At 48.7% G+C, this 27378-nt stretch overlaps 1 protein-coding gene across 2 annotated transcripts in view; it reads right to left on the bottom strand.

Moving 5' to 3' along the window:
• Hspa12a (heat shock protein family A (Hsp70) member 12A) overlaps positions 1 to 27378 on the bottom strand; it is a 148882-nt gene that overhangs the window by 27391 nt on the left and 94113 nt on the right. For both annotated transcript variants that reach the window (XM_029472581.2, XM_021151657.3), the window contains 3 exons: positions 4707 to 4792; positions 3954 to 4078; positions 1674 to 1860 (listed from right to left, as the gene is read on the bottom strand). In XM_029472581.2, coding sequence (XP_029328441.1) covers positions 1674 to 1860; positions 3954 to 4078; positions 4707 to 4792 — 398 coding nt within the window. The remainder of the gene's footprint in view (positions 1 to 1673; positions 1861 to 3953; positions 4079 to 4706; positions 4793 to 27378) is intronic.

Raw genomic sequence — 27378 nt, 5'->3', positions numbered from 1 at the left:
CCAATCTCTGAACTGCTGGAGCATGTGAATGGGGATGGTACTACAGATCCAAAGCTGCTGGATCTCCATGACACAGGACAACAGGATATCCAAGAGGAGTCCCCGTGAGAATCCAAGATTGATGTGTAGCAGAAACCAGAGGCCTCAGATCAGACCAATGACTCACTGCAAAGAACATCTGCAAGTAAAGTTGTTTGAGGAGAAGAGTGTACTGTTTGACACACTGTGACATACCACAGTTTCCATGGCCAGATGGGGTTGGTTTTTTGGGGGGGAGGGGAAGGAGATGGGGGAGGAGGTTACAGGATGGGAAGCAGATATGGAATGACCTGGAAATGAATGGGATTTGGTGTTCATGATGTAAAAATCACAAAGAGTCAATTAAAAGTAGGCAAATAAATAGAATTCTGAAACGGAAGCACAGCGAGGTCTAGCAAGGTCACGTGGCTTGGACTAAGTGTCTTAGAGGAGTCAGGGGCGGCACTGAGACCCATGGCATGTGGCCAGAGCCTATGGTCTTCATCTAGTTTCCACCTTTCCCATGAAGCTTCGGGAAGGGGATGCCTGCTCGACCTGGGCCACTCACAGAACACTGGCTTGCTCAGAGTTTTAGAAGTGAAGCCGTTGGTCTGTCATTCAGCCCTCTAATAACTACCACACGCGCTTAACTTCTTGCTCCACGCACACAGAGGGTGGCCTGTTTATTAGTACTGGTTTGCAGAGGAATTTTAATCCAGCAACATGGCTGCTCTGACAAGGGGGTCACATCCAAAGACTTTCTAGGTCTGTGTGATCTGTCTGGAATGACACACCTTTAATCCCTATGGCTGGAATACAGACACGCCCTTAGGACACACCTTTCATCCCAAATAATGAAGGTAAAGTTAGTTTGTAGAAGGAAGCAGCCATGTTTGAAAGTGACGTCTAGTTGAGAGGCAGACAAAGTGACGAATCAGAGATAGATTTGACAGAATGAGTCAGAGATGGAATATGCCCAACTCTCACAAGAACAGACAAGAAAGAGAGGCAGCTTTAGAAGGCAGTACAGAGAGGGGGAGGGGGAGGGGTTTTACAGAGACAGGTTTAGGTTGCAGGTGAGCAATTCAGTCAAAAGCTAAGAGAATGCTTGGAGAAGCATTTGGGCCAGGAACAGGCTGAGTTGAACCAGCCAGCCAGAGTTCAGAAAGAGTTAGAAAGTGTGAGCTTATTCGGCAGTAAGAATCTGAAACAATTACATCTGGCGAATAAAAGATGTTTTTACACTGGTAATCATTTCCAAACCGATCAGTTAATAAATAGCCTCAGCCCTGACCCACCTCCCCTACTTGGGTCTTCAGCCACGAGTTGGTCTCAGTGGGTAGAGGGGCCTCTGATCTCTCAACAGCCCCTTGGGCAGCAAGGGGGCAGCACCTTGCACCCACGTCACAGTTGGGATGCTCTCTGGCCTGTCAATTTCCTAAACAAAACAAACAACTAAATACTCCCAACAACTCGCCCCCCCCCCAAACAGCAGGATGCACTGTGAGCCCACAAACGGATGTGAGGAGCCTTCCAGGCTGTTCCAAGACCTAGTTAGATGGTCATTAACCTCTTTTTAGGAGAAACCTGGGGAATCAAGTGGAAGACCCTCTACACTGCAGTCCCTTGCCCCCCCTCTAAAGAGACCAACTCACCCCTGTGGTGTGGAGTTTCATCTTGAACTTCTCCAAGTATAGCCATTGCTTGGCCTCATTGGGGTCCAGGTCATGGTAGAAGTCCCTGGCAGCGTACCCAAAGCTGTGGAACTTCCTCTCTGGTGTCAGCAAGATGGTGGTCGGGGTCTTCTGGTTGGAAACACCAGGGTCACCTCCTTCCCATCTCCTGTCACCAAGGAAAAGCAGAAGTTACAGGTCTTTGAAAACCCCCAGTCTAGTCAGCACAGTGGAGTGGAGTGTCTACTGTTTACATCTGTCATTGATGTGAGAGCTCAGACTCACTCTGTATCAACTGACTAACATCCAGACACGCCTCAGTTAGAAGGAGAAGGGGCAAGAACCAGGTTCTTACTCAATACAAGTTCTGCGTTCACTTTTTACTCAGTGTTTACTGAGCAGCTACATGCTGGTGACACATCGGTACAGTGCTTACCATATTTCAACCTTCCAATAAGCCTGGTAGGCCATATACTGTTTTATTTTTCATTTTCAAGCACTCAGCAGCTGATATGAGTACACAGCCAGCTGGATTCCTCTTCTAAATAAGACCTTTTTGGACAAATGCAGCAAGACATGCCTGACCGGATAGAAAGAGGGAGCCCAGGGGCATGATCTGCGGGTCCGGGGAAAGCAGAAGCAACAGCTGGTGGGGCCCAGGAGAGATCTCAGAAGAAAGCTCACTTCAGGCTGCTTTAGGTGAGCTGGCCCAGGTAACGGTTAAGTGATGGCTTTGGTCAGGCAAAGCCTAGAAGATGTACACACAAGAAGAGTGAGGGATGGGCTGGGACAGCAGAGGAACCGGGCTGGAAAGATCTGTGAATAACGGGAACAGGTGCAAGTCTAACAACAGATCAGGGACGCTGCTGTTGAGCCCAAAGGCAGGTAGGTGCAGAGGTCATGCCTCGCCTGGGGCAGAGCTGAGAGAGACTCAGGAAGAGAGAGGAGAAAGCCAAACAGACCAGAGAGGGCTGAGGCAGCCAATGGCTATGGTAATGAGGAGCACAGAGGACCCAGGAAGGGGGAGCTCAGATAGCCATTTGGGGTGCTGGGGAGGAGGCGGCTACAGGTAGGGAGCATACAGAAGAAAGAACACATGCATGGAAAAGAAGGAGGGGCCCCAGACAGCTTCCATAGCTCAGTGACAGCCATGGTGACAAGATGGGGATCATACTGAGGAGGAGACACAGGGCCAGAGGAGGACACCGGTGGGCAGACACAGACATGCAGTGGGGCAGGGCTGGGGTCAGCTCAACCCTAGGGTGGGAAGGGCAGGTTGCTCATGGTTCTTTTCTCCTCTCTCGGGGTTCCTGCCCTCCAGAAGCCAGGGCTGCCAGGAGCCTGCACTGTTCCCTTCCCTGCCAAGCCTAGACCTGGGAGCAGCCTTAGTGCCAGACATGGGCCCAGTCGCTGCTGCCCCGGCTGAGTTCTAACCTGTTCTAACGTGTTCATGCCACATCCAGCATGAGAAGGTCTGCACAGAGCAGATGGGTGCCTCCTGTCTTGAGGGTCCTCCACTAAGATACCTGTGGCACTGTCTCTGGCCAGACTCCCAGTCAAGTTGCACGTTCCCCCATCAGCTAAGTGCCTCAGACTTGCTGTGAATCACTTTTTCAATGACTTTAGACAAACACTAATGTCTCACTCTGAGGTTGATCACTGAATCCCCAGGGACATTGTCCCATGGGACCCCAAGGACAGTGGTGAAAACATTAAGGATGCCCCAGGGCATTTTGGCTTTGGAGTCACTGGGCTGAGGTCCACCCTTCTCTGCTTTCTCAGGGGCTGGGTGTTTTCTGCACAGCGACGGGTGGGCACCTTCCTGCTCATATCTTTCATGTATGCTGATTTACTCCATAGAAAATCTCATTAAATTTGCACAAAGAACACATGAGGCAGATACTGCCTTTATCCCCAACTCTAGAGTGAGGAAACAGAGGTGTAGCAGGTTCAATAATTGCCTGAGGTCACCAGAAAGTGGCTAACCCTTGGCTCACCTCTATCACAGGTACTATATAGGGTCCTTGCTGGCTCCTCTGGAATTACTCTAGCTGGGATTAAATTGTCCTGCACAGCCCCTCCCTAAACTATGTAAGAGTTAACCCAATGATTGACAGATGGAAACCTGTAGTCTGGACGTTGGCAAGTAGCATGGGGACGTGAATCAGAATGCTCTCCCGCACACCAGTGACTAGCCTACCCACAAGCCCACGCAAGTGTGGTACCCAGGCCACCTGGTGCCCCTCCCCCTGCCACACTCACCGCATCACGTGGATACATTCTGGCTCCTTGGTAAAGCTGTAGGCATAGCCACTGGACGTGGTCCCAAAGTCGATGGCCACCACCACAAGAAAGGTCTGCTGCTCAGAGACAGGGTCAGCATCGTTCTGAAAGTGCATGGGGAGCCACGGGAGGGTGAGGGCCAGGCCTCGTCTTGAGGAGGAAACCTCCACCCTGCCCAGTTTGGCATTCACTGAAGGCAGACTGCCCTGCTCGAGCAGGCCAGCTCCAGCTCCAGCTCCCATCTGAGAGGGAGAGGCTTACAGAGAAATGAAAGCAGCCCTGACTGGCTGAGGGTGCCCCCTGCAGATGGTTCCCTTCATTAGCTGAGCGAGCATACGGGGCTAACTATGGAAATGCTACCTGCCATGGGGCAGAAGCCCATGTCTCCCCACTACTGCAGAACCCCTGCCACCACTCTAGGCTCTCAAAAGCTGATCCCCCTAAGCTCACACTACTTTCCAGGCTGGTGCCTCTGCATCCACCAGGCACACCTCAGAAAGCTTTCCCAGGCCCAGGATAGGAAGCAGGCTTGGCAAAGTGCATTTGCTTCCACCACATCCATGTGCACACAACAGGGGGATGTGAGCGGCTTGCCTAGCGAAGGCAGCTAATACATGCACACACACATGCATACACACACACACTCATGCACACATATATATACATAAACTCTCACATACACACAAACACACATACATACACACACAACAAACACTCACACACATTTCTTACCAAGATATGGGAAGGGGACAGAGGTGTTATTCCTGTGTCCCCGAGACTCCGGGCTGGAGAGGAATATGCAGATGTGGGGGCTGTTTCTGAAAGGAAAGACAAAAATTAGCTTCTTAAAAGTGACGCAGGCCCAGCCCAGGAAGCAGGAAAGAGGCCAGCGTGGCTTTGTTCCTACACACACAGGTTCTAAACAGTCTGCTATAATACCGCACGGGGCAGTCCCCAGCCTGGAAGTCAGGATGTCCCTGCCCAGGCCACTAACCCTTGCACTTGGCCTTTAGAACTTGAACAAGTGGATGTTTTGCCCCTTTTCTCTAAGTGACCACCAGGCCTGTCACGGCCACCCTCGCCTCTAACCCCCCATTAAGCAGGAGACACTGCTCTGTTCCCAGAAGGGCTCAGCTCTGTAATGCGGACTCCACAGTGGACCAGCACAACCTGTGTCACGTGCAGGAGAGTGTGGTCCTCTGAGCAAAGCACTTATCATCTTCATTGGAGCAGCTGCGGCAGCTTGTGGGAGCCCACCCCAATGGGACTACAGTCCCTCGTAGAGCTAGGGATTGCTGGGGGGCCCGGGGGGGTGGTGCGTCACAGGACCTGAGACTCAGTCTTTCCTCCTAACATTTGTTTATGATTCTGCCCTAATAGAAGTAGCCTTGGAGGCTGGGGAAGCTCTGGAGTACACAGGCTGGGAAACATTACGGGAGTGGACATTACGGGAGCGGCTCCTCTCAAGTGGCCACGGAGAAGCCATCATCCCATACTGGGTATGGGATTTTCTAGTGTGGCTGCTTCATGGTCACTTGTGTTCCTGTGAGCAACCCCCTCACCCATGCTCTGTGTGCCTAATTACCTCACTGGTTCCCCAGTCTACCCTTTAGAGGGACCATGTCACTGGAACTTCATGACAGGCATATTACTTATGTCTCCCCATGGAGGAAATTATTGCAACAGAGAAGATAGGCCAGTCTTCAGGTATCCCGGAAGAGGATCTACAGCCCTCAGGCAGCCAAAGGTGCAGAGGACACACCCTACTCCAGGGTTAACAATTCTTGTTCATGGAATATGGGACATGAGAGCAATTGTCAGAAACAGCATCCAATGACTGACAGATGTATCACCTGCCCCTCCCAAGGCACAAGGCCCTCCAGAGCGCAGTGAGCTCAACATCTTCAGGGAGACTGGAGGTTTCTGACATTCAGGAGGGAAAAGGGTAGCAGCCAAAAGGTAGCTGGGTCAGCTGCCCTGGCCCTGGGACTGATCCCCATAAGGGAAACTAGGTCAAACTAGGTCAAATGTCCTGTTGCCCTGGTCCTTGTCCCGTTGCAATGATTCAATTACAGACATTTGCTCTGGAGCAGTCTCAGGGATATCCCAGGACAAGACACACTGTCCCTGGTCAATGCTTGAAAGCTCCACAGTGCCCCTGTGCCCACTGCCCAGGGCTGGCAGGGCCCCAAAGCAACCAAGCAAAGACTTGCTGACAGAAGCTGCTATCCAATCAGGGATACAACAGCAAGATGCTTCATGCCCACCAGTACCATGGGCCAGGCAACTGCTCTGGAAACTCTGCTAGTTTAGTACACAGCTTAATTCCATGTAGGCGGTGTATGGGTTGGCTCTATCTGGGAGAAGCTCTCCTCTCTGGGGGAGCACGAGGAATAGCTCCATCTGCTAAATCGCTTTGTGTTAATCCCAGCCTCTTGCAGAATTGCTTTTTCTCTACTCGGTGGGAATTCAAACAGCATTATTCCAGTGGCTCCCGAGCAGGCTGAGGAGCAAAATGGATCATGAATGAGAGAATGAAGTCTCCTATCTGCAAGTCACCTCCTATCTGGGCTCACAGCCTTTCTCTTCCCCAGGAGGCTCCATGAGTTTAGAAGAATATGGTCAGCCTCATTAGCCACCAAAGAAATTCAGATCAAAATGACAATGACATCAGGCTGTGGTGGTGCACACCATTAATCCGAGCACCTGGGAGGCAGAGGCAGGTGAATCTCTGAGTTCGAAGCCAACTGGCCTACCAAAAATTACTATGAGATGCTACTTCACCCACAAGGATGACTATAATTTTTAAAAGGAAAGAAAAACAAGCACAGAAATTGGAAGTCTGGTGCTTTGCTGGTGAGATGTAAATGGGCCAGCTGCTCTGAAAAATGGTTTGGCTGCTCCTCCAAATGTCATATGTAGAATAACTACGTGATCCAGCAACGTAACTGGTAGAGACTTGGAAACGGACTCACAGAGAGACTTGTATGTGAATGCTCGTGGCAGCAGCAGTTGCAATAACCAAGACTGGAAACACACCTGTGGTGTGTCCATCCATAGCGGAAGGAGTTCACCAACATGGCTGAATAGTATTGGGAACAGTACAATCCCGTGCAAGGCCGACAACCGCCCCCTTCCCCCCCCCCACCTCACTGTAACACCAGCGAGCCAGGAAACAGTGCAAACAGGACAAACATGAAACACTATGTAATTTTGCTTGCATGAACTATCCCGAACAGGCAAATCCAAAAAGACAGACAGTAGGGAAAAGGTGACCAAGGGTTATTGCTTTCAGAAGCCCAGAGTTCCTGACTGGGACAATGAAGAGTTTTGCAAATAGCGGTGCTTGTGGCAGGCACACTGTTGTGAACATAAACCATGCTGCTCATTAATTGTTAAACATTAAACATAAAATCGTTTCAACGCGAAGCTCTGTGTTATGTATACGCTACCATAATAAAAAATATTTATTAAGCGCTCATCTTGGGCTTGTGATGTAACTCAGTTAGCGGAGTGCTGGCCCAGAATGTGCAAAGCCCCGGGTTTTACTCCCAGAACCACATGGTGGCCAGCACTGTGAAGGTAGAGGCAGGAGGATCAGATGTTCAGGGTCACCCCCATGTTATATAGGGAGTTTAAGGGCAGTCTAGGCTACCTAAGGCCTTGTCTAACAACAAAACTTATCTTGCTTACCAGAGGACAAGCTTTCCTGTTCCTACTAGTACCCATGACCCGCTGTTCTTGAAAAGGGAACGAGGTAGACTTGGCTCCTCAGTGAGCCTGCAGAACACCCCAGCTTTGCTCACTTCCAAGCACTGGGAACCTCTTTTTATAAAAGCCTGAGGACTCTGTCTCTTCACACTGGGGCCTAGCCAGGCAACCCTTCTCCTGGTTGATGATGGTTGCATTCTATACAAAGACCCTGGGGCAACCTTGGGCGGGTTGCCATCCACCCAGAAGCTATCCTCTCTCCACCTGCTACCTCGAAGGCCTGAGGCCGTGTGTCCACATTTGCACAGAAGGTCTTGGATGATATCAAACATCTAATTGCCCGGAAAATCTGGTGTTGGCAATTAGCAAACAAGCTACATGCACAGGGGCTGCACACACCCTGCTGCCTCCTAGTCCTGATTATCTTGTCACTCAGTCCTTCTCAGGCTTTCTTTCTTTGTCCCACGACATGCAGAACAGCACACAATGACTGTGACATGCAGAACAGCACACATTGAGCCATATATTGAACACACACGTGCTCTGGGACCTCAGGGGACACCAAGATATACTGAGGGCAAAAATCAAGGATAGGAAAAGTGGTTGCCGTCCTCCCCTCCCCCGGCACATATGGCATGGTATTGAATAAATCATTTGACTTGCTGATCCCTTTCCAGGCCAAGAGGCAGCTGAACTTCATGGATTTCTTCCATCAGAAATTAAAATTCAGCTGCACTGTGCAGATTTCAAACAGATCTGCCTGGATGGGGAAGGTGGAGTGGTGACATTCTCATAGATAGGTGCAAAAGCAAGGTTTAAACGTCGTGGGGAAATGAAGTGGCGTTACTGTATTCCCTGAGAGGGTACAGCGGGAAGCTTAATTTTGCTGCACTGAGTCCCAGCCAGGACCGACTTCTTTCGTGCTGTCTACAAGTCACAATAACTAAGACCGTGGAAATTGAAATCTTTCCCAATAGATAGAAGATAACGGGCAAGAGTCGGAGAGGCTACGGGTATAGGGAACAAGACCATTTCTCTGGCTTTTGCTTAGACAAAGGTCATCTACAAAAGTAAATTCCAGGTGCCACCAGTTCATGCTGCTGTACAGTGACAGCCCCATAGGACACAAACTCAGATAACAAGCATTCATGACACCCAAAGCTCAACCTGTGGGAAGTTTCCTACTAGAAGAAGAGAAAACATAGGCTCAGCTTTCTTTGTTTGGTATGTTTGGCGGTAGAGGAAGTCCAATCACCTCCTGTAGGCCAGGAAATACAGACACTACACATACCACACACACATACAATATACACATACCACACACACACATACACACACAACACACACATACACACACAACACAAACATACTACACATACATACTACACACACACTACACATACTACAATACATACTACACTCACCACACACATATTATACATACACCTCACACACTACACACAAACATACCACACACCACACATACATACCACACATCCACATCCACACACACTCCATACACACACACACCACACACTACACACACATACACTCAATATACTCTACACACACAGTCCATACACACACACACCACACATACTTCACACACATCCACTCCACACATCCACACACTCCACAGACATACGTACACTCCACACACACACACACACACCATACATTCCACACACACCACACACACATACACTCCACACATACCACACATTCCACACACAACATACATTCTACACAAACATACTACACACACATACTACACACACACAACACACACACATACTACACATACATATACACCACACACTCCACACACACACACATACTCATAACATCCACACACTCCACACACACACAACACACATTCCACACACACTCCACATACACACCACACATTCCATACATACATACTACACACACACACACACCACACACACACATACTACACACACATACTACACATATGTACACACCACACACTCCACACACACACACACACATCTGTGTGTAGTATGTGTGTGGTGTGTGTGTGTGTGTGTGTGTGTGTGTGTGTGTGTGTGTGTGTGCAGAGGAAGGAAAGGATCTCAATATGCCCTTCAAAGACCCCATGTGACCTAACTTCCTCCAAGTAGGTTTCACCTCTCTGGTTCCAATGTCTGCAGTAGCTTTGGTAGGAACAAGAGAGGAATCCTACAGATTTAAGTCACAGAAGTTAGAAAGACAGGGACCATTTCAAAGATGCAAATAGTCAACTGCAAAACCCCGGCTAGGCTAAGAGGAAGTGAGCCTGATGCTCTCTCGTGAATGGAAATTTAACTGTCACATTTCCTACATCAATAGTTTTAGATGACTTTTTTTGTATACTAAGAATTGAACCTAGAGCCTCCCAAATGTCCCAAGTGCTCTCTCCCACGGAGCTGTAGAGTCAGCCCATGTCTTAGCTAATTAGTATCGCCCTAGTCTTATACAACTAGGTATGTAGACTATCTTTAAAAAAAAAAAGTTTAGTGAATATAAAATCAGGTGAGAGCGATGTTTGTTGGTTCACTTAAAATGATGTTTGCAGCACAGACTGGTACAGGAAATCAAAGTACTTATGCAGCAAAGTAAGAGATGAATAGATAGAAGTACGCTGAACCAATGCATCTCCTGCTACTCGACTCTGGAACCTGAGCCTGGCATTGGGGAGCAGCTAGTTAGCTTAACCCTCACGGCTTTCCTTAATGGCCCAGGGATTAAAATGTGGGCTTCATCTGGTTCCAGCTACAAAGGCAAGGCACGTAAAAACAGGTCGCATTTTAGTCGCTCCCAGCTCTAATGGCTTTCATCAGAGCAGGCACTCTTAAGACGAGAATAAATGAAGTCTTGCGAAGGGAGTCGTAATTCATAAACTTGCTTGTTGCCCTTGTCTCTGTGGGGGACATTAGTCAGCAAACGGCAGTGAGCAGACCCCCCCGCAGTGCGAGGTACATGGGAATGGATCTCATGCTCTAATCGCGATGCTTTTAAAGATGGAGCTGGAGCCACTAGGCTGGCCTTACGCTGCAGAGCTCCAGATTCGTGTGAGATGTGACGGGCAGTCTCATCACAGTCTTTCCTCCCTGGGGAACTCTCTCTCTGCTGACTCTCCGATTTATGTTTCTATTAAATAAAGGGGCCTTTCCAAAGACTGCTGTTTTCTAAGGATCACAACTTTAAAAATCTCCATTTCTTCTTCTTTCCTGGGATGGCAGGTATTTGTCCAGATTACAGTCTCCGTGCAGAAGCCTGCTCTCCCTCTTCTTACACACCGTCTTTGCAGTATCATCTTGGAAAACTGATCTGCTCAAGGTCATTTGTAGGTTACTGGGAAATGTCTTTTGGGGAGGAGGATAAAAAAAACTCTTTTATTGCCCTGGAACAGGCTTCATGGCTAGCTGAACTAATGCATTACACCAAGCTGAAGTTCCATCTCAGTAAATAATTGATGGGTTTTTTTTTTTTTTTAATTACCATGGTTGATGTCCAGAGTAAATGGAAATTTTATTAGCGTGAGCAGGGAGACCCTCTCGATACAGAGAATCCTGAGGATAAAATAACCGCTCTCCAGATGCTACGTCATAATTATGTAAATGAGTACTCTGTGGTTGAAACCAAAGCATCCAGTATGGGCCCAAAGGGGGTCCTGTGACAATGACATGAATCTTCTAGCGACCTTCTCTTGCTTCCTGGACAGTCCAAGAGATGAGACTGAGAACAGTGAGGCTTCCCCAGTCAGTGAGTTCCCAGAGACACTCAGCTGGGCAGCACACTTTCTCCTCTTACGCTCAGGTTCAAACACGGGTTCCTCGGCCTTCAACGTGTGCCTGAGTATGTGCAAGCGACTGCTGGGAGCCCTGAGGAAACACCTTCTAGACCAACAGCTTGCAGAAGTCAGACTCAGCAACCATGAATCACTAGGCCACCAGCACCCTGCACTTAGAGAATCTCCACACACTGTCTCAAGATAGCTCTGTCCACCAGCTTCTACCAATGGACTCTTCCAGGAGTTGAGGTCAGGTCTTGCTTCCTGTCTGATTCCCCTGGCACCTAACATGTTACAGGGTTACAAATATTGAATAGCTGAATAGCTGGATGGACTGGTGAATGGAAAGACTGAAGAGAGGATAGATATGCGTGTATGGATATGTATGGTGGCTAGGGTTAATGGTCAGCTACATGGAATCTAGAATCGCCTGGCCTCTAGACATGCCTGAAGCAGTGATCTTGATTGCTCTGATGGAAGTGGGAATACCTGCTGCTCTGTAGGTGGTACCATCCCCTGGCTGCTACCCTGGGGTGCATCAGTGGAGAAATGGAGCTGAGCACCCAGCATTCATCATGGCTCTCTGCTTCCTGACTGGATACAATGTTCATCACCCTCTCTGCTTCCTGACTGGATACAATGTTCATCATGCTCTCTGCTTCCTGACTGGATACAATGTGACCAGATGTTTCAAGCTCCTGCTGCCATGATTCCCCCACCATGGCGGACTGTACTCTCCAGTTCTGAGCCAGAAAAAAGTCTCTCTCCCTTAAGTTGCTTTTGTTGGGGTGTTTCATCATAGCATCAGGAAAAGACATTAAAACAGATGGATAGACGGATATTTATGTGTGCCCAGGAGCGGGCCTGGTGACTATGATCTACGGACTTGGAGCAATGATGAGGACCTTCCCAACGGAGGCTCCAAACTCTCAGTCAGTGTAATGGAAATGCACCTGCCAGGTTGCCACTAAAATGTAGAATCAACCCTCAAATCAGGCAGATATGCCTCGCTCCTCAGACTCCCCTTTATGCCTGAGGAACCATCATTGTTCTTGGACAAGGAGGTCCTCTCCATCTTCGTCTCCTCCCCCCTTCCTCCCACCCCCTCTCCTGGGCGCTCTCTCTCTCTCTCTCTCTCTCTCTCTCTCTCTCTCTCTCTCTCTCTCTCTCTCTCTCTCTCCCTCCCTCCCTCCCACTCTCTCTCTCCCTCTTCCCTCCCCCTCCCTCCTCTCATTCTGTCCCCAAGCCCCATCATTTCTGTTTCTAACACCTCTCATTTCTTAGTTCACATTCTGCAAAGTTACTACCATAGACTTGTTCCAGATCCTCTTGGCCTTGGTCATAGATCCGGCTTGAGCCTGGCCGTGCAAGCCACACCCACCTTGCAGTCAGAGCCCTCTGGTCAGAGCTGAGGTCCCTCTGCTTCAGGAATCCTGTCAGGGGCTTCCTAATGTCTAGTCCAATGAGGGAGATCTCCACCCACTGATAGCGCTGACACTTTATAGCCCACCAGCCTCCATCTATGGCCTCTGCTGCCCCATGTTGGGCCACACCACATCGACCCAAGGATCCCAGGACACTTTGCCTGATTGGTTCCTGTCTTAGGTTTTTATTGCTATGAAGAGACATCATGACCAAGGCAACTCTTATAAGGACAGTTTTAATTGGGGCTGGCTTACAGGTTCAGAGGTTCAGTCCATTATCATCAAGGCAGGGACATGGCAGCATCCAGGCAGGCATGGTGGGGGAGGAGCTGAGAATTCCACATTTTGTTCCAAAGGCAAACAGGAGAAGACCGGCTTCCAGGCCAAAGGATTAAGACAAAGGTCTTAAAGTCCACACCCACAGTGACACACTTCCTCCAACAAAGCCACACTGACTCCAACAAGGCCACACCTCCAAATAGTGCCACTCCCTGGGCCAAGCATATTCAACCCACCACACAGGCACTAAGTGTTCAAATATTGTGAGCCTATGGGGAGCATTCCTCATTCAAACCACCACAGTTACATGCCTAATACCACCCAGGAGAGTAACCCCGATTCTTTATCGAGACAACCTTGCCCTGTCCTCCAGGCCCCATCCCCCAAAGTCAGCCCTTTTGGTTTGGGTACCAGATGAAAGGACTCTGCTCATCTGTGCTTGGTAAGAAACTGGCAACACTCAGGTGCCAGGAGTGCTAAACTGGGTTTCTCCAAGGAGCAACCACCAAGGAAAAGGCAAGGGTTGGGACATGGATTAGAGGTTCTTAGCCTGATGGGCATTAGCACTCCCCAGAGTGCTTATTAAAGTGGATGCTTCAGCATGCCCCACTCCTTCAACAGGTCTGAGGCCCTAAATGTGAGCCCACAGGGAGTTCCCAGTGCCTGACTGCTCCAGAGATCAACTGCTACAACTTTAAAGAACCCAAAACACACCAATCATGGGGATTGCAACCTGTGGATCAGAAATATTTTTTAACTCATGAAATGATGAGAAATGTAAACACTGATCAAATTTTGATGTTAATGGTTTATTATTCAGAGTGTAGTTATAGACTCCTTAAAAAAGAAAATGTCCTTCAGAGAGACAGCCTCAAATAGTCACAGATGAAACAATACTTGACTAGGAATTGGGTCAGAATAATATGGGAGGGGGTGTGGCTCGGTCCTTGGAGCAGCACACCCTTAGCACAGCACTTGATTTGTAGATGCAAGGGATCAGATGTCTAAGGTTAACTTTGTTGTCCTGGTTATTTCTTGCCAGCCTGACACAGACTTGGGTCACCTGGGGGGAGGAAACCCTAACTGAAGCGTTAGGTGGACTGAAGGGCATTTTCTTAATTAATTATTGCTACGGGAGAGTGCAGCCCACTGTGGGCAGTACACCATTCCCAGCTGGGCTAGGCTCTGATCTATGAGGACAGCATAGCACATTTCAACATTGCTGTATTGGGCATTAATTTTATAATGTATAAAATATGGGGACATATCCAAATCATAACAGATATAAGTGAAAATCACCACTTCGCATATGAGCCAAAGAATATGGGGGAATCAGAGCATCAAGTCCTGGCAATGGCCATTTGTGCTCCGAGCTCAGGCAACCACATAGCTCTGCCTTCCTTGGGCTACAGAACGGAACAAGCACCTTCATTTTTTAAGCTATTAGTTGTTTATGAATTAGATAATTATTAGTAATCATTAATTAATATTTAAATTTATATATTATGTTTTGTATGTGCATTTTATTAAAATATATCATTTTAATATATATTAAAATGTTTACTTAATATTAAACTACTAATCAAAAACCTCAAAGATCCAAGTAAGGGAGGGACAATTTGATGTCACAGAAGTCTAATAGCAGAGTCAGGAAAGGAAGAGCTCAAACCCTGGCCTGGCTACTTCCCAGATGCAGGCCTTTGTGTGCAACTTTTCTTCTTAGGGCCTCATTTCACTCACCTGAAAATGAGGCTAGGTAACCATGATGTATTTTGTCACACACTATGAGGATTAAGCAAAAAATACCCACCAAACCTGGTGCCTGGCAAACATCCAATACAAGTTCTAGGTGTTTTTTTACCATCAGCACCACCATCAGCACCACCACCATCATCACCACCACCATCAGCACCACCACCATCACCATCACACTGATCCAGATGCTGAAGAGGAAATGATCCGTGGATATACCTCGGAACAGGCAGAGCGCCCCAGACATACAAGGTCGGTCAGTAAATGTCACTAAATGCCCCTGCATTTAGATTCTGTGGGTTTGTTCATCAAAGCTGAAAATCCATACAAGACAGAAACTTGGCAAATGGAATGTGCAAGAAACTTCTAGTGACGGGAACTGTGAGGGTCAGGACTGCCAAAGCTGAGGGAGACTGTCTGGGCCCAGCTTCCCACTTAGGCTCTCTGCTCACAAGGAGACTTCCAGATTAGCCACGGAGAATATGGGAGGCCACACAGCCTTGAGCAGCCTTCTTCACTCTTGCAAGAAAGACTTGTTTCTCACCTAAAAAATAATGCTCTTTTCTACTGGAGATAGACCCCTCCAAGTTAATGGTAAAACATGCCTGGGAGGGTGCGGCCCTCACAGGCTGCACAGCTTCTGGAACTGCTGGGAAGCCGAAGAACGAAGAACGAAAGTGTTTCTACCACCCAGTCGGCTGGGTGCACACTGAGCAAAAGAACAGGTCCCTGCCACCACCACATGTCCTTGGGAGGGAAAGGGAACAGGAAGGAAGGGCAGGCAGATAGAATGTCTGGGTTCACCTTTCTCTAGCTGAACTCTCTAGTAAGAAAGTATTGTCCTATGTCCAGGAAAGGGCAGTTTCCCAGACCATCATGTGCCCCAAGCTGGAGAGCCTGGACACACCCTCCAACTTTATGCAGGTGCCTGTGAAGGCAGAGCTATGAGCTCACAACACAATCCTCTGCAGAGTTCCTTAGTAGAAAAGATGTCCCAAGACAGATGTGTAAATGGTTCTCTGACCTGGAAGGGCATCTCCCAAGCATGGACAGCTGCATCATTGCCTTACAGACAGGTGCTATCCGATGCCAGGAACTTATGGGCTACAGCTTCTCTTAGATGCCAGGATGTGGCAGCAAAAGGATACAGTTACTGAACAGGTAGTGTCAGCACAGGTCTATTCTAGCTTCTTCTCCCTTAGACACTCTGAAGCCCAGCATGCTGATGCAGCCGCCTGCTAAAGGGCTGAGCAGTGGCCACCCTTCCACCTTTCCCTTCCTGGGAGATGATCATTTTCAAAGTGCTGTGGAACAAACATTAAGATTCCGAATACCCATCAAAAGCCATATCAGAACCAATAGCATTGATACAATCTAGGGTAGCTGACTGATACAGTGTAGCTGTAGCTGACTGATACAGTGTAGCTGTAGCTGACTGATACAGTGTAGCTGGCCATGGTGGCTCATACAAATCTCAGCACTTGGAAGGCTGAGTGAGGTAGGAGGATCAACATGGGAAGCTAGCCTGGACTAGTGAGTTCAGGACTAGCCTGAGATATAGCATAAGACCCTGTTAAAAACAAAAACAAAACAACAACAACAAAAAACTAAACACATTCTGGGTAACTATTTTCAAGGACAAAGCTTCTGCTCCCAGAAAGTAAAAGCAAAAACAGGCAAATGCTCCGAGGTGTGAACGAGCCCTGGAAAGAACAAGGCAGCACTACTGCCCAGCACAGCCTTAGGAAGAGTCTGGTGGCTGGTGTTCAAACTTTAGGGACACCTCCAGGACCCAACACCCCATTCAGCACAGCTCTTGCACCATGGGTAACACACAGGCAAAGCCTTGGAGTCTTACAGGGAGAAAGGAGAAATCTTTTCTTCTGAAGACTTCTTAAGATCTTTTAAACTCAAAACCCCTAATTCTCCTCAATGTTTTTATGAGAACTGACGGGCTACCTACTGTGCTAACAAGGCATCTTCTCGGTAATTTTAATACAGAAATCTTGAGAGGTGAACTTGCATGTCAACAAAGACAGGATTCTTCAGCTGGGTCCAGTTACTGATTAACACTGGCTTCAAAATAGTAGTGCATGAATGGCAAAATCTCAAAAGGAGCTTCCTTCTGGTGGATCTGATGAAAAGTATTTAACTCGGAGTTTAAAAGGCAGGGGAGAGAACATTGGTGAACACTGAAGATGCATTCCCCAACACTCCCCTTATCTCCAGGTTGGATCCGTTCAAAGTCTTTTATCAAGAAAGGTAAGGGGTCCCCAAAGCTGCTTTCTAAGGAAGTGGTTTAACTCTAACCTTTCTAAGGAAGGGTGTCTCCACAGAGGGGTGGCAAATCCCAAACTCCTTATCTCATCGACCCCAATCTCCACCCAAACACATGCCTAGGCAAAAATGCAAATTGAACCCCCCTGAATTCTTTACAGAGCTGAGGTGGGGGAGCAGATCTGGAACAGAGCAAAGCCAGGCAATAGAATGTGTATTAATTTTCAGGGGCATGGAGAGACTGCAGATAGCCGGGGTGTTCACACACCCCAGTGTGTGTGTGTGTGTGTGTGTGTGTGTGTGTATGTGTGTGTGTGTGTGTGTGTGTGTGTGTGTGTGTTAAGTGAGCATGAGAAGGTTTAAGATAAAGCGTCCTCCTAGGACCCTTTCTTCTGGTCTCATACCCAATCCAGACATGCTTGGGCCCAGGAAATGAGCCTTTGTACTGTAACCACCATGCATGGATGGCCAATAGCCCCATCTGGGCTTAGGGAGGAGATCTTGGGCACCCATGGTGGTTCATTTGCCCCTTCGGCCCTGTTCTTGTCGTCCACAGGCAGATTCCTCCAAAGACGCAGCACTCTGGCTTCAGTCAGCCTTAGGGTGACCTGCAAGGACAGCCTCTGACCCTGCTGTTATTTTTAACAGCCCATGTGGAACTCAATTAATCCACACCATCTCTCCTCTGCAGAGTGGAATGCGCCACACACCTTCACCTCGCCACGCAGTGACCAGCCTGACTTCTGCAACACACCCACTGAACCTGGAATGTCTGAGTCCTGTGTTGACCCTCAGATGAGGAAATGTAGGGCTGGTCCCAGGGACACCACGCTAGCCTTTACTACCTATTCACTATGAGAGGGTCCTGAACGATGTGGGCTGAGAACACTCTGAGTTAGTGAACAAGAAAGTTCCCGAAGCTACACATGCCACTGGGGAAGTAGGCGGCTGGCTGCTGGGCAATTGCTTCAGCATTCTCTGTACAGGAGATCAGCAGAACAAACCAGGGCCTTAGTAAATACCAGCCCAGCCTGTGTGCCTGTTCCAGCCCTCCTCTGCCTACCCCACCAGGCTGCCATCCTCTGGATCAGAGAACAGGCAGCCACGTGAACTTCATTCAGGGGAGCTGGCTGACTGAGTGCCCGCCCTCTGAACTGATCTTGCTACTTCAGCTCAAAACAATGAGAAGCAATGCAGACTCATCCCAGTGGGAAGGAGGCCTGGAAAGTGACTGCTGACCGGAAGGGGACTTGTGCTGGGTGAGAAAGGTGCAGCAGGGACCACAGCAGAGGGGACACCATGAGAATGACAAAGTTGTATGAACTTCCCTGACCACTGACCCCCCACCACCACCACCACCACACACACACACACACACACATTCCTGGCTGGTTTCTGCCTCCAAGTGGCTCCCCTTGGGTTCCATCTTAGCCATGAATGTCCTCACATGACCCCCACCTCTAGTACCTGCTGAAGCTCTCTATTGCCCTTTGCATATGATTCAACTACTTCACCAATCAGATGCCTTGATTAGGCTTTCGCTATTACCCCTCGTCATCATTGCCCCTTATACAACCCTCTCCATCAGTGGGGGCTGTGCTCTCTGCCATCTGGGAAGCCATCTGCTGTCCCCTAGTCTGTCCCCTGCACTGTCTGCAGCCCCTTATTGTAGAAGGAGCTGACCCTTCTGGCTGATCTCCAAAGCAGGACCCACCTCCTGCCACTCCTCCAGGGTGGGGGATGGGACTGAGACCTCAGAGTTAACCAGGCTCAGGGATACCAAGTTCTTCCTTTCAACATTTCTGCCCCAGGCCTCAGATTCTACAACTCCAAACAGAGCTAGCAGCCGTCACACTCAGGGAAGACCTAAAAGAAATCCCCAGTACTCATAAAGAGTGTTCATGAACATGGGCACCACCTGCCAACTGGCCACACAAAGGGCATACAATACTGACAGTCTCTAAATCAGTTGTGAAAACTTCTACCCTGGTCCAGACAAGGCACCGATCCCATGTGTATCCCCAAAATTACTACAAGCAAGCAGGGCAGCCACTGACACCCAGTCCCTGTGCCAGCTATGCACCTCCTACTCATGTGCTGAAATCCCTACATAGTTGAACGTAAGCCAAACCTATGACCCAGGAACTCCATGCTCGGGCCTTTATCCATGAGATATGAGGATCCGTGTCTAACATGAGATTTATTCCAGAATGTTCGCAGCTGCATTTGTTTGGTTGTGGTTTTCACAGAAGTCAGACACAGTTCCAAGGAGAATGGATACATGAAGTATGGTTTAACCACAAAGAGCTACTACTCTACAGTAATTAGACCCAGCAACTGGGACACCAGAGCAGGAACAAGCCTCAGGATCACTGCAGAGCAAGAGGCCCTGGGTAAAGAGCACACCCTGAATGGGAGCACGCACAGACCAGGGAACACACATAGACTAGGAAACACACACAGGCCAGGGAGCACACACAGACCAGGGAGCACACACAGACCAGGGAGCACACACTGGCCAGGGAGCACACACTGACCAGGGAGCACACACAGACCAGGGAGCACACACAGACCAGGGAGCACACACTGGCCAGGGAGCACACACAGACCAGGGAGCACACACAGACCAGGGAGCACACACAGACCAGGGAGCACACACTGGCCAGGGAGCACACACAGACCAGGGAGCACACACAGACCAGGGAGTACACACAGACTAGGGAGCACACAATGAATGGTTCCCTTATGAAAAGTTCAGAACAGTCAGGCTGGGCTAGGGAGTCGACAGGCACTGAGAAGGGGCGCAGGGAACTTTGTGGAGTGCTGCAATTATAAGAGCTGGTGAGGTAGCTCAGTTATGGAACGCTGGTCTAGCATGCACTTAGCCCTGGACTCCATGTGCTGACTGCATATACTGGGCGTGATGGTTAATAACACTTACGAGGCAGAGACAGAAAGATGAGGAGTTCAAGGCCATCTTCAGCTATACAGCAAGTCTAAGGCCAGCCTGGACTGCACACACACACACACACACACACACACACACACACACCAAACAAACAACCCCCCCCCAAAAAAAAAAAAACAATCAAACAAAAAACATCCTCTATCTATTTTGCCTGATGTGGTGCTTGGAACATGTCGCTTCTTGTTGCCATGGTAACAAGTTATTAGCATTTAGTGGCTTAATACAAAAATGACTTCATTCTCTTATAGTTCTACAGGTCAGGCATCTGAAATGGGTCTAATGGCCACATTCAGGGTATAAAAGGGCAGGGCTAGTTCCTTGTGGAGGTGCCAGGGAAGAATCCATCCTCTGCATTTTCCAGACTCCTAAGGATATCTGCATTCCTCAGCTCAGTCCCTCTCCGGCTTTACAGGCAGCAACGCTGCATCTTCAAAATGTCATGTCTGATTACCCCGTCTGTCTCCTTCCCTCACGATGGCCCTTGAGATCACTTTGGCGCACACAGGTGATCCAAGAATCCTGCCTTCCCTTCTCCTAACCACACCTGCCTGGTCCCTCTGTCATGCCAGGTAATAATCAGAGTATGTTCCCGGGAGAGACTGGCTTAGTCCATTTGGAATGTAAGAAAATGATAAAGCTATCAGCGGTACCTGCAGCTTTAGGGATACACAGGGGTTGGCTGTGGGTGGGGCTCCCAGCTGTTTCCCCTTTCCTTCCTTTTGATGACTTTCTGCAGAGGATGGGGAAAGCTCCAGCCCTGTGAACTAAAGCAGCCTAGCTTTACCCTGACCCTGTCCAGGAGGCATTGGGCAAAGGGTGTTGTTTGCCCCACCCTCTCCCCTGCATGCCTACCCGGATGCCCTGCAGCCTGGAGCCTGCAGACCCCAACTGCTTCTGGCCACAGTGCTTGTCTTGAGTGTGCTTTATGTCTGTTTTTCGTTTGTTTGTTTGTTTGAGTTTTTTGTTTTGTTTTGTTTTTGTTTTTTGTTTTTGTTTTTTTGCCTCAGGGCCCTCACCCTCCATTAGCTTCCAGCAACTACCTGGCTTCCAAGCCCTGAGGATGGATTCTTCCCAGCGAATCTCCCTTGAGACACTCTGGTGCAGGCTTCTTTCTCAGCTCCATCCTCCATGTGAGGAAAGCAAAACTCAGAGAGGTTTAGAGGCTGCTGAATCCTCACAGCAGGTCAGAGCAGAGGCTTGAGTTCAGGAATCAGTGGTTCCCAGGTTACCACCTTTCTCCCAGAGAAAGTCCAGGTCAGGGACCCTGTCCACCCTGTCCTGATCAGTCCCCACCCCACCCCACCCCCAAGGTCCTAGTAGCTACACTTCATGGGTGTAACTTCTGACCTCAACCTCACACTACTCAAATGCACTCAACCTAAAGTGAGGCTTCTCCGAGGCAAGATGGAGACCCCTCAAGGGTAAGGGGACGCTCTGCTTTGGTCTAGCCTCTAGCTTTCCCACCTGAACCTCGGCCCTCAGCAGCCTGAGTGCTAAGTTCAGAGCTCAGTTGCCAAGTGTGGGGTTATCTGGAGCTGGAAAGGTGGGGTGTCCTTGGAATGGCCTCAGAGTCCTACCAGGCTATGAGCTCCAAGAGAAAGGGTGGGGGATGGAGGAGGGGGTGCCTGGAGCATAAGCACCTGGAGCGGATTTAGAAATTCTCCCTTGAAGGAGCCAGCAAGCCCTCCTGGAACAGGCGAGGGCATACTGTGATACTTCCACGAGTCAAGGACTAGCAAGTGGCCATCACAGTGCACAGACCCGGTGTTTTGGGCTGTGTTTGTGTTCTGCAGCTTGTTTCAAGCTAAGGACTGAGATTCTCTTAGAAGGTGGGTTTGCCTTCTTTCCTGCCCCTCATCCCTCACCTCAGGATTCTGCAGAAAAATGTTTTTAAAAAAATGCATTTATTGTATTTTATATATTTGAGTGGTGTGTGTGTGTGTGTGTGTGTGTGTGTGTGAGGCTATGAGGAGTGGCGACCATGGTGAGGTGGAGTGTACTCAGCAGGGACGCATGCCCTCAAGGGTCTCTGGCTTCATCAGGCCTCTCAGCAAAGATGTTGGTATTTCTTTTTTTTTTTTTACCCCAAATATATTTTTTATTAGTTAAAGATGAGTATGATATGATGAGATGACATGGTTAGAATACAATTAAACAATACTACAATAGTTCTTTACACAAGTGCTCACAATGAACCAATTGCAACTTCTGATAACTGTGCATGCGTGTATCAGCTTCACAATTAACTATAACAAAGTACTTGAGGTAATCAACTTAAAAGAAGAAAAGGGTTTTTTTTTGTTTTTTTTTTAATTAGGTATTTTCCTCAATTACATTTCCAATGCTATCCAAAAAGTCCCCAATACACTCCCCCAACCCCAGTCCTCCACCCACCCACCCCCACCCCTTGGCCCAGGCATTCCCCTGTACTGGGGCATATAAAGTTGGCAAGTGATGTTGGTATTTCTGACTGAACCTCATTCAATGCACAAAGTTTTATGTTAAAAAGCCACACAAATGAGGTGAGCTCTGACATTTCCATACCCCAACCCTGAATCCCACAGGCTGCTGTCCTGTGTAAACACTACAGGCTCAGCTCCCAGCACACAGCCCTTGGAGGTATCAGTGAATGCTCACTGAAGGCCCAAGGTGTACAGTGTTGGGAGAATCTGTGTCCATAATCAGCCAGATCCTGTGGGTTCACACTTGGATGAACCATATAAAACTAGAAGTTTCTACCACTTCTGTCCCTTTATGTGAATTTTGGTCTTTTTCCCTCTTTAGTACCTTCCAATTCTGTGGCTCCCTCTCCTCCACAAACCTCTACACACACACGCTCACATACATGCACACACACACGTACATATACACAGAGACAGATATGTGCAAACAGAATCACACTCACACACACACACAGACTGACAAGCACACACAGACACACACACACTCATTCACACACACAGACACACATATACATTCACACACACTCACACACACATACATACATGCACACAGACAGACACATACATATACATACAGAGACAGACACTCACATATACACACAGACTGACATACACACACACAGACACGCACACATGCAGACACACACACACACACACCTCCCTGAACAGGTCTGGCAGTACCCCCCACACAACAGCAGGGTGAAGGGCTTGACTGAGTCCTGTATGCCACCGATCAAAACTCTCCCCCTGCCTCCATCCACCTTAGGATGATGCCCCAAAAGGTTGGTGTCTTTGGGCCAACATTCCCCGGCTCCCCAGAGTCCCATTGTTTAAATGCATCCCCCAAAGCCATGCCTTAGAAACTTCCCTCAAACTCACCAGCTCACAGCACTGAAAACTGTTCAGGCGATGACAAAGGCTGGATGGGAACAGGGCCTCCCTGATGGCAGCCGCAGTTCTGTGCTTTAGAGAACACATTCCTTCCAACTCTCTGTGTGGCACCCACCACTGTGTTATGCTACAATCAGAAGGCTGCACTAGATCCAAAGCAGACACCAACATTGAGTTCCTGAATTTCCCTTCCTTCAGAACCAATACCAACAAACCTCTACCCTAAATAAGTCAAGCAGCCTCAGGTGATTTGCTACCGCAAAAGAAAACATATTATTATTCCCTGGGGAGAGGGGGGCACCCCTCAAACCACCAGGTTGAAGCCGGGTGCTGCTATCTCAACCCCCCTCCTCCCGTCACCGCCATTCTTGGCTTGCCCTGGGAAACAGTTCAGCCCTGCTGTCACCATGGCATGCTCTGTAGTTCAGCTTCACTTTTGTGGATTCTGTCTCTCTATCTGGACACAAAGAGGTGGCTCTGATGGCTGCGACCCTCCTGTTTTAACCACTCCTCGACTGGACACTCCAGGTCACACAGACTGGCATGTAAATGACAAAGCAATTGCAACTCCCCCGTTCAATGGCCCCATGTTGCTGCAATTTACCAACAAATAGTGAACCTCTCTTCCGTAAAAACTGTGACTCTGGGGGCTGGAGTGATGGCTCAGTGGTTAAGAGCATTGACTGTTCTTCTAGAGGTCCTCCGTTCAATTCCCAGCAACCCACATAGTGGCTCACAACCATCTGTAATGGGATCTGATGCCCTATTCTGGTGTGCCTCAAAGTTACAGTGTACTCATATAAATAAAATAAAATAAACAATTCTTTAAAAATAAACTGTGACTCTGAAAAAGTGTTGCTCCATTATCTGTCAAAAGTAGACATTGAGACATTTGTCACAATTTAATTTACCTATATTTTCATGTGTATGGGTGTTTTGCCTCAATGTCTGTGCCTGTAGAGGTCAGATCCCTGAAAATGGACTGACAGATGGTTGTCATATGCTATGTGGGTGCTGGGAATCCAACCCAAGTCCTCTTAAAAAGCAGCCAGTGCTCTTAACAGCTGAGCCGTCTCTCAAACCCCAGGGTATGTTTTCAATAAGCCCAGTTTCTGGTAAAAAAAGAAATGAGACTATACTAGTTTATCACTGCTATTGAAAAAAAAATTCACTCCAAAATTTAGTGGGTTAAAATATCCACTTATTTGTAAAGAATTCCACAATGGTCATTTCTCACAAATCCTTCATCTGAAAGCTTGATGGTTGTTGATACATGGCCCATGGCAGCCTACTTGTGCCTGATACAGGGGGCTCCAGTCACCTCCCGTGTGGAACTTCCAGCCTGGCAACTTACATGTCCTGAGTAGCACCGAAGGGGGCGGGGGGTGGGGGTGGGGGCAACACACTGGCATGGCTAAGGTTTGTGGTGAGTCCCAACACACTGGCAAGCTCAGCACTGGCTATGTGCTAAAGGTTTGGTCCCCAGAATGAAGAGAGTTAAGGGATGTCCCCTGTGTCACTGACTGGGATCAAGTCCTTGAACAATAGGATTCCAGGATCCTGGTATGTCTCCATGTCTGCCCCCACCCACAAGGTCAGCAGCCTGCCCATCATCCAGCACCCCGCAGCCCTGAGAGCAGATCCACTGAATCACGAGCTGAAAATCTTTAGAGAGCCATGAACCAAAACAAACCTTTCCTCTTTATAAGTTAATTCTCTCAAGCATTTTACTATAGTCATAGGAAACTAAGGCGGCTTGTGCCAAGCCTCCACTGTCCTCGTGTTTGCTCACATCCACCTGGCTGAAACAATTCACGTGGCTGAACCCTGAAGCCACTGGGTAAGAGCAGAGTGAGTGTACCAGGCTCACCAGTGAGTGTGTGCCTGGACTTATCGTGTGCTATTTGGGTAACAATCTACCATAAGCACATACTATAAGTGACAGTTAATCACGACTGTCAACTTGACTGGATTCAGAACCACCTAGAGGACCAACCTCTGGTATATCTGGGAGGGCATCCCTAGAGAATATCTGGGAGCGCACTCCTAGAGATGTTCAACTGGGGTGGGAAGAACCACCCTGAACATGGGAGGCCCCTACTGAATAAAAGGAGAAAAGCCTGAGAGGCAGCAGCCATTGCTCTCTGCACCTTGCACTCCTCCCTTGTTGTCTTTCCCGCTGTGATGGACGGTGCCCTTCCTGAGCTAAAATAAACCCTCCTGGGTTGCTTTTGTCGGGTGTTTTGTTATGCCAACCATAAAGCCAGCTGATGCATTACCAGAAATCCATCTTGGAATGGAATAAATGTTGCTTTGTGAACACCTGGGTTTGTGCCTCCTCACAAACCACCATGGTCTCCATTGCTGGTGACCCTTCGCTGCCTGGCCTACAGGCTGGCACTGGGAAATGTCACTCTGTGATGGCCTCACTCTGTCATCTGAGCCAGCGGTGGCTGCAACTTTTAGTGCAGCATTACCGATGGCCTCCTGCTTACTGGTGTGGGTGGTTCAAGTCCACTCGCCTTCACCGAGCTGACTATGGGTTTCTTCTGCAGATGGGTCTGACTTTGAAAAGAGGAATGCTGTCCAGCCGATTTAAAGGAAGGTGGTGCTGAATAGGCTCTGCATGACTGACAGACACCCCAAATGCAGAGACAGTGTAGACACCTATCCCTAATCCTTAAGCCATGTCTTCCTGAGGCCACCTGGTTGGTTTTCTTGAGCCAAGCAGTCAACCTCTCAGAACAAAGCTCTTGCATCTCAGCCTCATGGTCAAAGGAAAAACAGAGGCCAGTGTCCTACAGTCTCCTGCCTCAGTAGGCTTCATCTCCTCATGTCCTACCCTGGGGATGAAGTCAGTAGTATATGAGGTTTCAGGCTATCAGTTTGGACCAGGCCTAACCTGCCCTGGCTTTCTGAATACTTCGGAGTTCTTCATGGTGTCTCCACTCCCAGCTCCATGGATTCTCAGGCTCTACCTGGGCAGCACTGTTCAGTCTAGGGCCTGACCACGGATTCCTTGGCAGGCTCTGTGTCTCCATGCTTCAGAGCTAATGAGGAGCCGACTAGGAAGCACAAATGAAGTCTCCACCATTCCCTAGCAGAAAGAGCCTGAGAGCCTAGGCAGGGAACTTACTCCCTATTCGATGGATCACTGAGGCTCCCTGCCTGCCAAGGACCTTGGGATTCCCTACCATCTGAGGCGGGGTCTTCTACAAACCAGAGGGATCCTGTTTGTAACTCTTCCAATGATGAAATTCTCCGAGGCTGGAACTATTCTACCCGTTGATGTCATGGTGGTTACATAACTATATTATCTTTGTCAAAATCCACGGAACAGAATACCTGGAAAGTTTTCACCTGACATGACTTACACCTCAAAAAACCCGAAGTTTCAAGGAACCACCCCAGCAGGGAACCCCACCTGCTTACCTATCCCCATACTCCCCCGCCCCGGCTAGCAGTTCCCAGTGTGCTTCAAATAGCAATGAGGAGACCTGATACTGAGCACTCATAATCGTGCTCAGGGGAAGTTCTTGATGTACTCGACTTCCTCAGCTCTCAGAACCAACCTGGGGAGTGTCAGAACTAATTTTCAGGTGACATCACAAGGTTCAGAGAGGTTGAGCAACTTGCTTGGGCCAAGGAAGGTGACCAGCAAGTATGGGAGCCAGAATTCAACCAGGACTTCTTACTATAATGCCTGCCTTGTCCCACCCACAAAGGCCCACAGTAGCTGCTGAATAGCGTCAGGTACTTCTTACCCTTAAGTGAGGCCCAGAGAGACCAACTGACATGCGTTAGCCAGTAAGAAGCAACACCGAGATTCAAAACAAACACAGAT

Source organism: Mus caroli, unplaced genomic scaffold (assembly GCF_978045245.1).
Source record: "Mus caroli unplaced genomic scaffold, Mus_caroli_1 scaffold_20, whole genome shotgun sequence".
In the NCBI taxonomy this organism is placed as follows: domain Eukaryota; kingdom Metazoa; phylum Chordata; class Mammalia; order Rodentia; family Muridae; genus Mus; species Mus caroli.
Note: the sequence above shows the minus strand (reverse complement) of the source record. Positions and strands in the feature narration are given on the sequence as shown.